Genomic DNA, 18,401 nt, shown 5'->3' with positions numbered 1-18,401 from the left:
TAGTGACGATAGTGGAGGAAGTCAATAGATGTCAGACTTGTGTACATGATAGATCCAACAAGTATTGTTAACTTACCATCACTGTCACTGATGTCATCTTCCATATCAATCTCAACTGTGTGATAGGCAAATACAACACACAAAATATAATTGACTTCTTTTAAATTTTATATCAGGCGGCACTGTGGGTCAGCTGGAAAGCATTGGCCTCACACTTCTGAGGTCCCCGGGTTCAATCCCGGAGCCGCCTGTGTGGAGTTTGCATGTTCTCCCCGTGCCTTTGTGGGTTTTCTCCCGGCACTCCGGTTTCCTCCCACATCCCAAAAACATGAAACATTATTTGGACACTCTAGATTACCCCTAGGTGTGATTGTGAGTGCGGCTGTTTGTCTTGATGTGCCCTGGGATTGGGTGGCGACCAGTTCAAGGTGTACCCTGCCTCCTGCCAGTTGACAGCTGAGATAGGCTCCAGCACTCCCTGCGACCCTTGTGAGGATAAGCGTCTAAGAAAATGGATGGATGGATGTGTGATGTTTGTGAATTGTGTTGTAGTGGGTCCTGCTTTTTTTCCATTACAGTTATGATTATTATTATTTTTTAAACACAACCAGGTTCTGGTTTGATATTGTGATCAAGATGAGCATCATGCTGGACTTGCTGTGCTAGTGTTGGTTTCCTATTGGTCCTCTGGCTTTCTCTCACATTCCAAAAATTTGTATGTTAAGATAAGTGAAGTATAGAAAATATAATAAAAGTATAATTTTACACACCTGTTATTGTGGTAAATTTTCTTGTGTTGAGATACTGTACTATTTTTTTAATATTTTGGGTACCTTATTTGTTTTTTAAAAATTTTCCATTTTCATTGATGCTGTCTTAGAATAAAAGCCATACTACACCTTGCATTAATCGCCAGTAAAGCAAAGGATAATTGTGAATAAGGCAGTGAGTGTGAATTGGTGGGGTACACCTTCAACTGGTTTCCAGTCAATTTTGCAGGACACATACAAAGAAACAGCTATTTAATGCTATTCGCATTGATGGACAGTTCACAGTCTTCAGGGAACCTATTCTGCATGTTTTGGGAACACGGGAGGAAGCCAGTGCGTAAGAAAACCCATGCAAGCACAGGAGGAACTCCCCACATGAAGCCACAAGGCAAGATTTGAACCCCGACTCTCCTGACTGTGAGGCAGGCACATTCACCGCCCACAACATTGTGCCCTGTACAATGATACGTATCAAATATTCATGAACAGTATTGACTTAAAGTTCATCAAAACGTTTCATGAGTCAGAATTTTCCCATCTTGCATAATCATCTAATTAAAAAGTACTCAAATATAGCCCTGTCCTTGAGTAAAAAAATATTATATAAAATATTGTAGTTTTTCCATCTTGGCTTTCTTTGCTTGCGAAACCACAACCAAATTTTGATCACCACAACCAAACTTTGACCAAGGTGCATAACAGTAAAAACAACAGACAAAATAAAAAAAGAGAGCGTTCATAAACATTTCTCAGTCCACCTTACCGTCATCTGTCGACAGATCCCTTTTTCTCGGCATGATGGAAAACAAATGCCCTTCAGTGGCTACTGCGGTTGTCCACCCCCCCACCCACCGTTTAAACTCTCCTCTGGTCTCGGCTCACCGCCAGGACCCAACTCAAGTATCTAACATTGCCATCACCGTGACGACAGCCACATGTGATCCAGTCGCATAAGGTGTTGTGGATGTGCTCAATAAAAACATATTTTTGAGGCGTTGCAATGTGACAGCAAATGGTACTTTTTCTCCAGATGATAGGGCATTGATCAAATTTGTGTTTCCATACAGAAATGCTCTTATACAGAGTCGTCAACCTCAATCAGAGTTTAAAAGGCAGAGAAACTTCACATTGAACAACAAGAGATCATTTTTCTTATCTAAAATTCATTCTTGAGAATCTGTTTTCCTACATTGGAGGTGTGGGCCTAGTAGATGAGATCTCTATAGTCCTGTGACTTACTATTCAAAGAAACTGGAGAAGGGCTTTTTTTTTCCACAACCGTAATTTGAGACAAAAATTACAATAGCAAACACAGCAAAAACAAGATATTGAATATATAATCTTATAAACTGTTTCTCTTTTTGTTTTCAAATATTTATTTTGAATTTGATGCCCGGAACACGTTCCAGGTATGTGACAAGGGGTATTTTTACAACTATTTGGGGAACTAAAAGCACCAATTGTAAAAGCTCAGCAGGTACAATTCTTGTTGATGTACAGGTACATGTAGTGATGAACCGTGTTAACTACCAATTATTTTCCAGAATTGTTCCTGAGGCAACGTGGCAATATGCTTTAATGCACATCTTGTATCTGTAGTTTATTCAATTCAATTCAATTCAATTGAAGGATTTGTGGGTTATTTTATTTTGTTTTTCTTTTAGTTTTACAAAACGCCCCAACTTCATTGGAATTGAGGTTTGTATTAAGTACCAGTTAACAAGGCTGTGTAAAAATAGAGACAATTTCCGGGAAAATTGTAAAGAAAAAGTCATTCAAATTGAGTGGTAATATGAATAAAGAAACAAGTTCTTTTCAGTTGGAAAAGTAAATAGATGGATCAGAGTTCACACACAAAGATGTACTCTGAATGCAATGGAAACCCATCACAGTCTAACATGAAATACAAAGCCTTCAGATATTAATTTTCAGCCTCTACGATAGAGGTTTTGGGTGGTGAAAGTATTATTTGGGCAAGTGCTTCCACGACTTGTTAATGGTTGAGGGTGTGTGCTTTTTCCACTCTGTGCTCCTTGTACTGATAAACATGGACACGTCATTGGTCGGGACAGCTCGTGCAGTTTTTTGGGTGAGGCAGTCGACCCGGTGTGGAAACGTGACCCACGGCCAAAGACGCTCACTGGAAAGATCCTGTTTCCACTCACGTGCAGACACGAGGCAAAGATAGTTAATGAGCACTTGCTTCATCATCCTGACTGGATGTTGGAACATCTATATTCGCTGGAGGATTCGTTTATTTATCTCTATGTAGTGTATGTCACTGGTCTTGCCATAGAAGCATACAGTGCCTTGTGAAAGTTTCTGGCCCCCTTGAACTTTTCAACCTGGTGCCACATTTCAGGCTTCAAACATAAAGATATAAAGTTTTTTTTTGTGTCAAGAATCATCAAAAGTGGGATACAATCGTGAAGTGGAACGAAATTTATTGGATATTTTAAACTTTTTTAACAAATAAAAACCTGAAAAGTAGGCGTGCAATATTATTCAGCCCCCTTGCATTAATACTTTGTAGTGCCACCTTTTGCAGCAATTACAGCTGCAAGTCGCTTGTGGTATGGCTCTATCAGTTTTGCACATTGAGAGACTGAAATTCTTGCCCATTCTTGCTAGCTAAACAGCTCAAGCTCAGTGAGGTTGGATGGAGAGCGTTTGTGAACAGAAGCCTTCAGCTCTGCCCACAGAGTCTCGATTGGATTCAGGTCTGGGCTTTGACTAGGCCATTCTAACAGCTGGATACATTTATTTGTGAACCATTCCATTGTAGATTTAGCTTTATCTTTTTGGATCAATGTCCGTCCCAGTCTCACGTCTTTTGCAGACTCCAACAGGTTTGCTTTCAGAATGGTCCTGTATTTGGCTCCATTCATCTTCCCATCAATTTGAACCATCTTCTCTGTCCCTGCTGAAGAAAAGTAGGCCCAAACCATGAGGCTGCCACCATCGTGTTTGACAGTGGGGATGGTGTGTTCAGTGTGATGAGCTCTGTCACTTTTACCCCAAACATATCATTTTGCATTGTGGCAAAAAGTTCGGTTTTGGTTTCATCTGACCAGAGCACCTTCTTCCACGTTTGGTGTATTTCCCAGGTGGCTTGCGGCAAACTTTAAACGAGACTTTTTATGGATATCTTTGAGAAATGGCTTTCTTCTTGCCACTCTTTCATGAAGGCCAGATTTGTGTAGTGTATGACTGATTGTTGTCCTATGGACAGACTCCCCCACCTCAGCTGTAGAGCTCTGCAATTCATCCAGTGATCATGGGCCACTTGGCTGCATCTCTGATCAGTCTTCTCCTCGTTCGGGGTGAAAGTTTAGAGGGGCGGCCGGGTCTTGGTTGATTTGCAGTCGTCTGATACTTCTTCCGTTTCAATATGATTGATTGCACAGTGGTCCTTGAGACATTTAAAGCTTGGGAAATCTTTTTGTATCCAAATCTGGCTTTAAACTTCTCCACAACAGCCTCTTGGATCTGCCTGGTGTTTTCCTTGGTCTTCATGATGCTCTCTGCAGTTTAAACAGAACCCAGAGACTATCACAGAGCAGGTGCATTTATACGGAGACTTGATTACACACACAGGTGGATTCTATTTATCGTCAACATTGGATCATTCAAAGATCTGAACTTCTGCAGTGAGTTTGCTGCACTAAAAGTAAAGGGGCCAAATAATAATGCACGCCCAACTTTTCAGTTTTTTTATTTGTTAAAAAAGTATAAAATATCCAATAAATTTCGTTCCACTTTACGATTCTGTCCCACTTGTTGTTGATTCTTGACAAAAAAAAAAAATATTTTATATCTTTACGTTTGAAGCCTGAAATGTGGCCAAAGGTTGAAAAGTTCAAGAGGGCTGTCAATTTCTGGCTGTTTTATTATATGTGAAAGAATCTCCCACACTGTTCCTATAAAGCTCGTTCACCGACGTCATAAAATCACATGATTTTTGTTTACGTCGCAATATTGCCGGTCGAACAAAGCATTGCTGCAAGTTGATTCCGTTGAGATGAAACGAAAATGTGTCTTCTTGCAAGACACCCAGGGTTTTGTCCGATAGCGTTAAACATTTAGAATGTGATAATAAACAAAGGTACGTGGAAAAATTAGAGACACTTGGCATAAAGGATCCATATTTAATGCCGAAGTCCATGTTTTCTCCAATAAGAAATGTTATTGTTAATTCAGTTCCATGTTTGGATAACTGGAGATACACATGTATCTGGTGGGTAAATCGTCGAGATTTACACAGAAAAGTTTGAAAGCGTATAAAAGTCTGGAAGCATACAAATACTTCCTTGTTGGATCTGTTCTCAATCAAGAATAAATCTCACATAGTGATGGACCCACTCAGATTTTTTCCAATACAAATACCTTCTGCTTCTTATTATCCTTTCAGCTTGTCCCGTCAGGGGTCGCCAGTGTGTCATCTTTTTCCATCTAAGCCTATCTCGTCCATCCTCCTCTCTTAACACCCACTCTCCTCATGTCCTCACTCACAACATCCATCAACCTTTTCTTTGGTCTTCCTCTCGCTCTTTTGCCTGGCAGCTCCATCCTCAGCACCCTTCCACCAATATACTCACTCTCTCGCCTCTGAACATGTCCAAACCATCGAAGTCTGCTCTCTTGAATCTTGTCTCCAAAACATCCAACATTGGCTGTCCCTGTATTGAGCTCATTAATAATCCTATCCAACCTGCTCACACCAAGCGACAACCTCAGCATCTTCATTTCTGCTACCTCAAATTCTGTTTCCTGTTTCTTCAGAGGCACAGTCTCTAATCCGTACATTATACAAATACCAATATTTAAATAAATGACCCCTGGTTTTACACACTCGCATTCATTAACTATAATTGGGGGGAAAAATTAGGACAGGGAGTTGGTCTCCTCTGTATACGGAAGCGTATTGCTGCCACACGCTTCCCTCAGTCATCCTGTGTGTGACAGGCGTTCAAAAAAAAAAAAAAAACGCATTGTTCTTAAATGATTCATCTTGGCATTATAAATACTTGATAATTTGAGATTGAGAAGAATAATTCCTACCTGGAATGAAATGATTGCTACACAGGAATGTGTATTTCGTTGGCACCCTCAGTTTAATTGCCAAAATCCAGGGATCTTTTTTGGTCTTTTCATCTGGTATTCTATAGAATGATCTCTTTGACGATCTGTCTCGTCTGTTGTGACAACCAACAGCACAGCAGGTCTCAGGTATTGTAAATATTGTCCTCTGTTTCAATGTCTCCCACAATGCCAAACAGCTCTGTTTGACCGGCAACATGGCGCCATGAAAATGGTTACGACACGTGCATGATCTCTATTTCGGAGATGTTGAATTGGGAAAAGTTCCTAATACTGTACCACAGTGTTCGCAGAAAACCATCAGGCTCCATTAAAAAACTAAATAAGCATACTAAAACAACTTTATATGGGTTAATCAAGGACACTTAAATTGGTAGCAGTTGTGTGAGGACTCCCATTTAATGTGATTGGTCAATTTTCATTATAGCTACATGCCCATTTATATATGTAACTACATTACAGTTTTAACACACACCACGCCCCCCATATTCATTATTATTCGTTGCTCACATTACTGGCAGAAAAAGATGACACTATCATCATGCTTTCTTGCCCCCAGAAAAACATTACATTTGAACAGGGGTGTGGATATATTTTTTGTAACATTCGTTCTAAGTGAAACTAGTACTCCAAAAATTAAGGGTTTACACCACTTGCTGTAATTTTTGTGAACACATTTTATTTACATCATACAACTTACTCTGTATTATTAGATCACACATACCGCAGTATATAAATAATGTTTGTACAAACTTGCATAACTAAAAGGGGAAGAAAAAAAACATGGGAATAAGCAGCCAGACCTTCTCCCCACAAAAATAATCCATTAAAAGCAAACACTACTCATCTCATACTCAGTCAAACCGTTCAAAACTTTCCACACAACAAATGTCTGTTTGGGTACACATATCAAAACAACAATTTAACATTCCCAACATTGTGAACATCAACTCACATTAAAACAGCAGAAAGCACTCAAAAGTGAAGTCAAAACATAAAATATTAGTGAGACCAAACCATGTCAAAGGCAAAACAAATGATTCAAGTTTAGGCTACTTGTCATACACATACACACATACACACACACACACACACACAGGTGAAAAACAGTGGGGAGAAATGAGAATACAAGGAACAGTCATGTTAATTAAGGACCAAATGAGCATGAGGTTCCTGTGGCAAAATTCAGATCTTTTTCAAAAATTCATATGGGCACGCTTCAACAGTTTCATAATATTGTGGGAGCAACATGAGTGTGTGGGGAGAGTGGATGGGTCCAGTGGCACGGACTGGCAAACACAGGATGCTGTTATTTGACGATCTCAGAAGACTTCAATTTTGAACAAGGGGACAAACTTACATTAACTAGAGACTCTAAATTTTCCCTTTGTGAAATTGTGAGTGCGACTGTTGTGTAGGCCCTATGTGCCTTGCGATTGGCTGGCAACCAGTTCAGGGTGTCCAATGACAGCTGGGATTGGCTCCAGCACTCCCGCGACCCTCGTGAGGATAAGCGGCTCAGAGAATGGATGGATGGGAAAAAAATTAAGAGAGAAAAAAAAAATCCAATATCCACTTTGCTACTCATGCCAGCAGAGAGCAAGCATGGCTAGGATGGGATCACAAGCCAACAGCAGTAAAAGGCTCCAGTCTAGCCCAAGAATCTGACATTTCTAAATTATCTCTATGGAGGATCAAAACAGCCAACCTTCACCTGATTTGTACATAATCAAAGTTTCTATTCAGGGCAGCACTGGATCAGCAGTATAGAAAATTGATGGATGGATACCATAATATGGACCCAAGTAACCCTCTTACCTGTTAGATCTAACACCATCTAAAAAAATAAAAATCACACAGCGGCAACAGTAGCTGGAAATATGAAGGAGTGGGAAGAAAACCATATTATTGATTGTGAACGTTGGGATCCATAAGACAAGGTCGGGCTCAATTTGGGTCCATTTTGTTTAAGCCCACTGATCGAAGAAAAAGTTTTCATATTCTCTGGATCTTGTCGGCGACAACCACGGGGTTCTCTTTGCGAATCTTGGCTGCAGCTTCAGCTTTGTAGTCGTACGGACAGTTGTGCTGGTCTGAGTAACGGTGAAAGCCACAGAACTGGTTCCCACAGCGGCATTCAAAACCTGAAATGCCACAACAGGACAACTTGAGTTTTTTTTTTTTTTACAATTAGCTATAGCACAATAGGCTACTATTGATCGGATTATGGCTGGGAAATCCAGGCATAACAACAGGTTCTGTTTTCAAATATAGTGTGCAAGTCCTCTCGCTTTCATCAACCATAATTTCCGGCCTACAGAGTGCCCCTGCTTATAAGCCTCACCCAGTACATTTGTAAAGGAAATACCATTTGATACATACATAAGCCGCACCTTTGTAAAAGCCACAAGTGCCCACATTGAAACGAGATATTTACAAAGAAAGACGGTACACAACAAGAGTTTTCAAAGTTTTAATACATTAGCTTAGCTTACCATAGCAACAAAACGGTAGCGCGAACAGGGCTGTTAAAAAACACAAAAACATACCAGGAAAAAAAACAACTGCCACGGCAGCTACACAGTAGCAACACGGTAGCACAACACTAACAGGGCCGGACAAAAAATAAATAACATACCTAAATCACTGAGATGCGGATGTAACACAGCAGCAACACGCTAGCGGGGCTAACAGGGCCATTTATATATATATTTATATATATATTTATATATATATATATATATGAGGGTGAAGAGCTGGTTCACTGTTCCACAGCCATGATGAAAACGACACTGCTCCTTCTCAATCTGAGATTTGATTTCCCAATGGACCCTTCTCTCCAGCATCTCTGACTAGACCTTACCAGAGAGGCTGAGGAGTGATATCCACCAGTAGCCGGAACACACTCTCTGGTCCCTGTTCTTAAAAAGGGGGACCGCCATTCCAGTCTCCCAATCCAGAGGTACTGTCTCCGATTTCCAGGCTATGTTGCAGAGGCGTCAACCACAACAGGCCTAAAACACCTAGATGCTTTAAGAACTCCTAGCGAATTTCACGCACACTTGGGATTTTGTTATCGAGGAGCTTTCAAACCACCTCGATGATTTCAGCCACAGAGATAGGAGAGCCCAGCTCAGAACCCTTGACTCTTCTTCGACATGGCAAGGCATATCGTTGTCGGTGATATTTAGGTCTTCTAAGCATTTTCCCCACCGACTCACAACATCCCGAGTTGAAGTCAGCAGCGGCCCACCCCCACTATAAAGTTACATTTTATATATATTTAAATTATATTAATAGTGAACTGCTTCCCCCTCATGAGACATCGGATGGTGGACCAGAATTTCCTCAAAGCTGTCCAGAATTCATTATCCACGGCCTCTCCGAACTCCCACGCTTGGCTTTTCGCCTCAGGAACCACCAAAGGTGCAGTCCGCTTGGTCAGCTGCCTTATGAGTCCCACAGGCTAAAAAGCCCCGATAGAATGTTTGCTTTAGCTTCAAAGTATCCCTTACCAGAGATTGTCACCATGACAGGCACCTTACAGACACAGGTCTGGTTGGCTGCCTCGGCAATAGAGAAACAGGACAACCTAACTCAGACTCAATGTCCTAACCCTAACCTAACTCTCGGAATGTGGGTGAAATTTTCCCAGATGTGGAAGCTGACAATCCTTCACACGGGATTGAGTCAGATGTTCCAACCAGACCCTCACAATACATTTGGACCTGCCACTGGGATTGTCCCCCACCATCAGAACCAACGTGCACTTGATCAGTGGACATATCTCTGCCTGTTTCTTCACCAGAGAGTCCAAGACATGCGATCATAAGTCCGATAACTCGATCCCAGAGTAAATAATCGAATGGCCACTTAGCATGTCCGAGTGACATGTGGATGTATAGACACCCTTATACTTGAACATGCTTTTCATTATTGACAATTCATAATGACCACCGAAGTCCAGTAACAGAAAACCACTCTGGTTCTGATCCGCGGGGTCCTTCCTCCCAATCACGGTCTTCCAGGTCTCACTGTCATTGTCCACGTGAGCATCGAAGTCCCCCAACAGAACATTGGAGTCCGCAACAGGAACACTCTCCAACACCCCTTCCAAGAACTCCAAAAGGGGTCAGTACTCTGAACTGCTGTTTGGTGCATAGGCACAGACAACAGTTTGGACCCCCCCATACCACTCCCATCCAAAGGTGAAGGGAGGCTACCCTCTTGTCCACCAGCACGAGCCCCAACATACTGGCGGCGAGCCACGGGGCAATAAGTACTGTATACCAACATCTGCCCAGCGCCTCTCACCATGGGCAACTCTAGTGTGGAAAAGTGTCCAACCTCTCTCAGGAGGACTGGTACCAGAGCCCAAGCCGTGTGTGGAGGCGAGTCCAACTATATCTAGTCGAAACTTCTCGACCTCACACACCACTCACCTGTCAGGCCAACCTTTTTGCGGCACATATAACAACGGTTCTTTTTGGGTTTGGGAGGTTCCAAGGCTTGGGATTCTTCACTGCCAGCAGTGGAGGGATGAATGGATGTGACTGTGGTCTGACTTGTCACTGAAAATACACACAAAAAAGCTCATCCCTCATTATTATCTCTCATATCATTATGTCTGTTCATTTGATGTCTATTTTAACATGGAAGAACATACATTCTATTTTGAACAGGCAGTTATATTTTGGAAATGATAAGCTGCCATTTACGTTTCATCTAAACTGGTGACTAAAACAATACAAAAATACAAAATAAATGAAATATATCCACCAGTGTCTGTGAATTCTGCTTTGCTCCCCGATGCTCCTTTGTCCTCTGACAAGAGACTTATCTCTGCCATCTTTTGCGTTACAGAAATAGTTGATATCCCACTGCAACATAGAAATATGTTGAGATAAAGTAAACAATGATTACATTTATCTAATGCAATGAGAAAATCAAAAGTGTCTAATGTAACAATGGTATAAAATAAATGTTGAAATCATTATCTAAATATTTGAATGTGACCCAAAACTTATTTTCTTTCTAAATACATAAAATGTGTTTGAAGTCATGAAAACCTGTGCAGAGACTAAGAACAATATAGTCCTCAATTGCGGAAATATGGCTTTAACTGTTAACATCCAAATGTTCCTAATTTTGTGGGAAGGGCTAAAACTTGTGACAAGATGTTTGGACAATACATCCCATCACCCACTATAAAAAGAACGGCCCCCTTTTTCCATGCACCGGCCATCCGACAAAATTGTCACGTCCTCATTTATAATGGACCTATCTCAACCAGTATAGCATGTAATTTGCCTTCAAAGTAGGCCCACAACTCGAAAATATACATTTTCCCTCAACTGTTTGGTATTATCTGGGCTAATATCCCCGTGTCATCTGGCCACCCGTTTGTATTACGAGGCAGCAGCAAGCTGCCCAGCAGGCCCACCCCAGCCCGAAAGTAGTAAAGTACACAGCAAATGTACAAGCCAGGCACATCGCGGGCAAGGTAGGGTAAAAAAAATCATCTGGCTGTGGCCACCAATGGCCGTCCCCCACGGCTCACAAGTGCCTCTGTTGATTAAAGGCCCGTTTAATTTTAATGGAAACAAAGATACATAATGACTCTCAATGTGCCACTTCACTCCTTGCCTTACAGATATACTGGAGTTGCGATAGAAGTGCTTGATTGACATCTGAAGGTGGGATTTTCAGAGTATGCGGCAACACCCCAGCAGACTATGGAAGCTTATTTTGAAGCCTGATTTCACATATTTTGTAAAAAATTTTCTCCTTTCATTCATTGTCAGTGTTGTCAATATCATACTTTTCTGTGGTGTGTCTAATTTACAATAACTCTTTGGTCAGTTTTGTGGGACTTTTGCTTTTATAGGAGAGGTCCTTACCTGAAAGCCTCTGTTGCAGCAGCCTCTGCTGAAGCTGCCGCCTCAGCTGCAACCTCTGCTGCAGCCACGGCAGCTGCTGCAGCATTATTCAAGGTGGCCTCTAACCTCTGGATTGCTGAAGCCTCAACTGCGGAGCCACTGTTGCTGCCTGGTGGAGAGTATCAATTTCAAAAGTGAATTTATTCAACTGAATTTGGCACTCTCTCAGATGCTCGAAAGAAAGAAATGTTCTTTTGACTCTGATTTCTAACATGATTTGTCTGGAATTTAAATGTAAAATGAGTGTTGATGTTTTTGTTGTGCATTAGGTTTTCAACAGCTGAAAGCATGCTCACGAAGAGCAGAATACCATTATACAGGGTAGAAAGTGTGAGCTGCTGTATGAGGTTAGTGTTGCTGTCATCACAATACCCATAACAAGACCATTCTCGTTCAAAAAAGAAAACCTCATATAGTTTCATTGCTTTTTCTTCTATTCAGACATACTCCGACAGTCATTGCATCTTACAACAGCAGAATTAGTTTTTTTCTTTTTTTAAACTTTCCCATTATCATCATTGAGAGTATACATAAACAGCTTGACTAGCTCGTCTTCGCTCTATGTTGCCCAGTCCGCTTTGCTAACCAAACACAGGTAGTGGGTGGCGCTTAAGGACGCCATCATGACCAACAATGTTGACAGGCTGCATAAGTACATATGTGAATTGGATGGGTGGAGTGGCGAGTCTCCTGGATTCCCATTTTTTTGTGCGCAACACAAAATGTCTGCGCGCAGAGACCACATAAGCAGTACCCATTTGCCAGACACGCAGCTTAGAGGAAACTTTAGACATTTCAGTGGTATAAGAATTTCAGACTGACACTGAAAATGCACTTTTCAGCCATTTTTGGCAGGTGAAAGTTTCCGGTAACTCAGAAATTTATACTGGCCAGAGCTGGCCAGAGCACATAAGTGGTGGCTCGACACATCGGCGTAGTGGGTCCAGGCCAACGTTAACGTCAGACCCTGCCAGATACAGTACAATGTACACATGGGGGCAAGAAGTTTTGCTCATGCATGTGAAAACGCAAAAAGGCAGCAGGTCTTACCTACAGCACTCAGGGAAGTGACACCTCCATTGTTCTGTCTTGACAGGTGCTCCTTGTGGCAAACAGAGCACATGCCATTAGTCCTGGGGTTGCCATAGAAACCACAGCCGGTAGCACACAGCATAGGAGCTGGGCTCTGATTGGTCTCCTGGGCCATAGCAATGCCTGGTGAACTGACCTGAAGACAAATACAACACAGTTTTGTATGATTTGAATGGTTTGATACATGCCAAAAGAAACGAAAAGTTTCCGAATGTTGCCTAATTACAGACGATCCAGGATGATGCTCAGCGACTACCCAAAGAACTGAACACCCAATCGGTGTGTCACTACCATGAAGAACCTGTATTTTAATTAGCATTATGCAGGCCTTGACTTAATAGATGCTATAACTATATTTATTTATACTTTTGAATTAATTTCATGGTTTGGATATCTAATAAGCACCCCATGTTGGCATGGCAATGGAAAAAAATCATTTGGATTAAAACAATGTTATCCAACCAACTCCCAAGGCATACGTAGCAGTCACTCACATTTGAAAATGGTACGGTTGTGTTCAGTCATGCCTGCAAATATAAAGTTACAGGTGTGGTCAACCAGTCATGCCCGCAGATATAAAGTTGCGGATGTGATTAGGGACAGAATCTCAAGACCTTAAAATAACGTACTCAGTTGTTATACCCAAGTGTGTAGTTGTTACCTAATACCATAATTATAATGTATTGACACTGTACAGACTGAGACGGACATTTTTAAAGAGGTCAATAGACATTCACTTTCAAAAACAAATTTTCATATCATCAAATCATTTTATTTCATCATGATGTATTATTACGGCGCTATCAATTGTCAACCCATTGATGAAAGATAGCAGTAGATTATCTATATCTTCCTAAACCATGGAGAGGGGAAAAGGTTTCAACTTCAAGATAACGCGGTACCACAGGAGTAAATGATATGGACAGACTAGTCTAACATTAGAACTTTAAGTCAAAATATATAACAATCCCATACTTATTATATTTAGATACTGAAACAGTTGTTGTTTCTTTCGGCTTGTCCCTTTCGGGGTCGCCACAGTGTGTCATCTCAGATGAACGCACAGTATCTGCGTTATATCCCAGAAATGTTTTCAAAGTAACTCATCGGTGCCCAGATTTTTTTCCCCCATGATCTGGCGCAAAAACTGTGCCAAACAAATATGAGCATTTCATCTGAAATGTCACGCAGTGGCAACCCCTAATGGGACAAACCGAAAGAAACTTACTTACTTACTGTCTACTTTTGAAACAGCCAGCCTCTCGTGATCAACCTCCGGGGCGGGGGTGGCCAGGGGCGGGCGGCCGTACTATCGCTGCGACTGTCGTGAATAGGAGGCCGGCTTGCTAGAATGCGTCTTTATGTGCGTGCGCTCGACGTACTGGCCACAACTGAATCAAGCGATGATGTGGATTATATCTAACATCTTTTTTTGGGGGGGCACGGCGTCACACGATCAACGAAAACTGCCTTACGATTGACGCATTGAGCACCCCTGGTGTCACTGAATTGTCCGTAGACCTGCTTACATAGGCAGTGTGTGGGGTAATGGAAGCTTTTCCTGCTTACAGATGTGGAATGCAATCGTTCCTCCTTGCTTCGTGAGAAACATCATATGGTAGCTTACATACCTGTACACACTAAAACACATGCTGAAAATGTAACCAGTTTGTTCATGTGTATTTCATTGGACTAGTCACAGAACAACAATAATAGATTTTGGATTTAACTGTGCATATAGGGCATGCCACATTATAAGCCGCCTCTTCTATTTAGGAGGGAATTTAAGACTTCTAAGTGCATCGTGTGGTTGTAAAAATACAGTACATTATGGTGGGGGGGGTCAAAATCCATGAATAGCGGGGCCACGAAGGGTGAACCGCAAATGGGCAAGGGCACATTGTATTTGTTTATTTTCATATAATTTGGGTTTCCAGCACATGAAACCCACAAAACAAGAAATTCAAAAACATTTGAATACTATGAAGAAATTCCTATTTGCATCTCAGTTTTTGGAGAAAAGAAAAAAAATGTTTCACCTTATATCAATTAAAATATGATACTTTCAAAATTATGTTAATGTTCAACAATTGTTTGGAAATCACTTTGTTTTCATCACTGCCTCGATGCGCCATATCATTGAGGCAATCAGCCTGTGGCAGTGCCTGGGAGTTATTTTGATGACAGTTGATTGCAGTTTTGTGACGTTACGCTACATTAACGGTTTCCCTCTATAGTGAACATATACGAGTTGCCGAATGGTCTCCAATGTACTCGAACATGTTCCATTACATTCTGACACCAAGGCAACCTGGCTTGTCTACAGGAGATGTCACAGAAACGTCACCGCACTAGTGGAGACTCAAACCGTTATCAGGTCGCTAATTAAATGAGCCTGATTGAAAGGTTTTTTTTTAAATTCATTTTTTAATTTAAAATGTGGGGTCTGCAGCATATAAAACATTTTCTAAACTTAGTCAGCCACCCACCGGTGGGCAAAGGCTTCATTGAGCTCCCAAAACAGCACTCTCTACAGCAGTAGATTCTCAGTCACTCTCAGTGGAGTTATGAGTGAATCATGGCTACAGAAGCAAGTACATGAAGGATTGGAGGTGGCACCTCAGAAGGGAACAACAGATGTTTTCTGAACATGTTTTGATCTTGGGCAAGAGACTTTAATCAATAAGCCATATGTTAAGAGTTCTCTGCAGGGTAGTAATACAATCACTGTCGTCGGCTCAGCCATCTGAAAAAAAAATCCTGAAAAACGTCAAAACACTGGAGAAGGAACGTGATTCACTTGCTTAATCATTTCTCCAAATTGGCATTAAATACATTGAATGAACAATGACTGCAGAGAGGTCAGCCTGCTGTTGAACCTTTTTAGCTCTCCCAACAGTTGCACCAATACGAGGCAAAGGTTCAGAATTCTATTTTTTTATTTCATGGTAATTACATCTAGATGTAATATGACCAAAACGCATCTAATTGGGAGAAACTTCAACATGCAACAAGAAAATGACCCAAAACACATTGCCAACACAACAAATGACTTCATCATGGGAATATTTTGAAGCTCTTAAACTTAGTCCATCAACAGACCTTAACCCAGTAGAGCCTGTATTTTACCTCCTGAAGTACCAAGAGATTTTGAACAATTCCATGCTCCAAACTTTGAACTAACAGTTTCAGATTGGTGCCTTCCTGCTCCAATATGACAATGTACCAGTGTACAAAGCAAGGTTCAAAAATACACGGAATTTTTGCTGATTGGCAGATTTTAAATACTTATTTGCTGCAGCAACATAATTTTTTTTTAATCACACTGTGATTTCTAATGTTTTTTTTTAAGAATATGTCTCTCACAGTGGACATCCATCAAAGATTTAAAAAAAAAAAAAAATTCAGACCCCTCATTGATTTCAATGTGGAAGGACTTGCAAAATCGCAAGGTGTTCAAATACTTATTTTTCTCACTGAATGAATTTGAGAGTTTCAATAAATCAACTTCATTGGGCAGCAGAGAGTCCTGACCTCAACCCAATGGAAAAACTTGGGATGAATTAGAGTAGAGTGAGAGCCAGGCCTTCTTGGGCAACATCAGTGTGTAAGCACACAAACGCACTTTTGGAAAGGTAGCCAAAAATCCCTACAAACACAGATTTAAGCCTTATTAAGCCTTTTTTGATGTACAAGGTGGACAAAGAATTAAGAATAGGACCTCATTTTAGTTAATTTGAGAGTCATGTGTGAGCACCATCAAAAACCACACTGTAGCATGAGTACAATAATTAAACATGCACTTACACTTACTCAAGTGAGACCTGCAATCACGAGAGACGCCAAAATCTACTCAACAATTGCAGGCATCAGTTACCCCCAATTCAAGGTAGCACTAACTTCAGAACAACTACAATGTACCGTAAAATGTATATAACCCAAGGAAACATCACTTTTACACTATAAGCGCAGACCTGGGTAATAGATCGCAGGCAACATAGACAATGACTACAGACCCCAAAGTGTGGAGGCACTCGTAACCAGATGTTAAAAACGCAGCCCTAAATCATAATTAGACTCTCTACACTTTTTTTTTTAAATCTTTGATGAAGTTGAACAAAGAACAATTTGACCCGTTTGCAAAGACCAGTCACTTGCTTCGAAAGAGCAGGCCACAATCGTGTCACTTGAAAAAAAACACTGAGTCATGCTAGCACGCTAATTTCTATTACCAACAGTTACTGGTTGCTATAGGAAATCAGTTTTTAACGTAGTTGTGCGCAGCACGAACAATATATAGTAAGAACCTAGCTCAGCTATAACGCCCTAAGCACAAGGTTTACATTAATTTCCACAAAACTATATTGTGTTCAGTCGATACTAACGATAGTTAGCCAAATACACTCGTGATTTTGCTAAAATTAGCATGTGGTTAAGTTAGCGGGATAGATTTTTATTTCTCCATTGTGTTTATACGTTTCCCTGTACGGGACTTAGGTATTATCTAAATATTTAACAACCATATATACATTCCGGGCAGACAAATTGTAAAACCTATGAAATATGGATATAACTTAGTCGTACCTTTCTAGCTTGAACTAACATAGCTAGATCAACTAAACGGAGTACTAATTTCAGAAATTACAGTGAATATACAACAAAGAGCGGCACCTAATAATGTTCGTCACATTGTCAATGTATTTATTGTATCGGCATCACTTTATGAAGCAGTTTGTAAACGACGGACAGAATCGCTAAACATCCACTGACTTTTTGTTGTTGTTGAATCACCTCACTGGGTACAATGCAATTCAATCTATTATACATCTAATTTCCAAATAGTGAAAGTTGATTAGGTTTAGTTCATCAAGAAACTCACTAAACAACCAGCAATGCTTGCTTGCTCTCAGTAAGTTTACTTACCGCCTGCCAGATGACCGTTGGCTTCCTCAAAATAAACGGTATAAATAACGAATTGGATGTTAGTTAACAACTAGGGCAGTCTATGTAGCGGGTTTTTTTTTTTTTTTTTAGTCGTCTGACCCAAGACTAGACTCCACTCCCGTTGTTGTGCTTGACGTCCTCGTGTGAACTGTGTGGCAAATCTGTCGTAGCATCTGTTTTGTTTCACATGGAGCGCTTAGTGACGACGCTTACTTCCGTTGACGTCACGGATATTGTGGACTTCTGAATGCGAACAAAATGTGTTTGGATGCAGTCGCGGGATGTTTCAAGTAGTGCAAAACTCAAGTAAATAGCTCTCTGCTTTGCACATAATAATACCTCAACTGTACATTTAAATGTATGTGTAATTTGTAGGACTGTAAACGCATGGTCCGTTCATTAAATTCTCGTAAACAAAGCATTTGTTTAGTCTCATGCAACTACTGTACGTACTGTTTCACACCCTTGATTGTTCCAGGGTTAGTGCTTTAAATGTGGATTTTAAAAATTACAGTGTACACCACCAAGGAAACATATTAGTAAAACAATGAGGGCA

At 40.9% G+C, this 18,401-nt stretch overlaps 1 protein-coding gene across 3 annotated transcripts; it reads right to left on the bottom strand.

The window, feature by feature from the left end:
- Positions 1 to 6,529: 6,529 nt before the first annotated feature.
- LOC133490953 (AN1-type zinc finger protein 5-like) lies at positions 6,530 to 18,041 on the bottom strand. 3 transcript variants are annotated; one of them, XM_061801701.1, is made up of 7 exons: positions 17,825 to 18,037; positions 13,396 to 13,428; positions 12,860 to 13,037; positions 11,771 to 11,918; positions 10,650 to 10,750; positions 10,313 to 10,441; positions 6,530 to 8,014 (listed from the first exon to the last, which is right to left on the bottom strand). In XM_061801701.1, the coding sequence occupies exons 3-7, from the start codon at positions 13,014 to 13,016 to the stop codon at positions 7,866 to 7,868; spliced, it is 684 nt and encodes a 227-aa protein (XP_061657685.1). In that variant the 5' UTR covers positions 13,017 to 13,037; positions 13,396 to 13,428; positions 17,825 to 18,037; the 3' UTR covers positions 6,530 to 7,865. The 3 variants fall into 3 exon arrangements, with proteins under 3 accessions (XP_061657685.1, XP_061657683.1, XP_061657686.1); XM_061801699.1 differs by lacking the exon at positions 13,396 to 13,428 and having other exon boundaries at positions 17,825 to 18,036; XM_061801702.1 differs by lacking the exons at positions 10,313 to 10,441; positions 13,396 to 13,428 and having other exon boundaries at positions 17,825 to 18,041.
- Between the last annotated feature and the right edge of the window lie 360 nt (positions 18,042 to 18,401).

Source organism: Syngnathoides biaculeatus, chromosome 17, assembly GCF_019802595.1.
Source record: "Syngnathoides biaculeatus isolate LvHL_M chromosome 17, ASM1980259v1, whole genome shotgun sequence".
NCBI lineage: Eukaryota > Metazoa > Chordata > Actinopteri > Syngnathiformes > Syngnathidae > Syngnathoides > Syngnathoides biaculeatus.
Note: the sequence above shows the minus strand (reverse complement) of the source record. Positions and strands in the feature narration are given on the sequence as shown.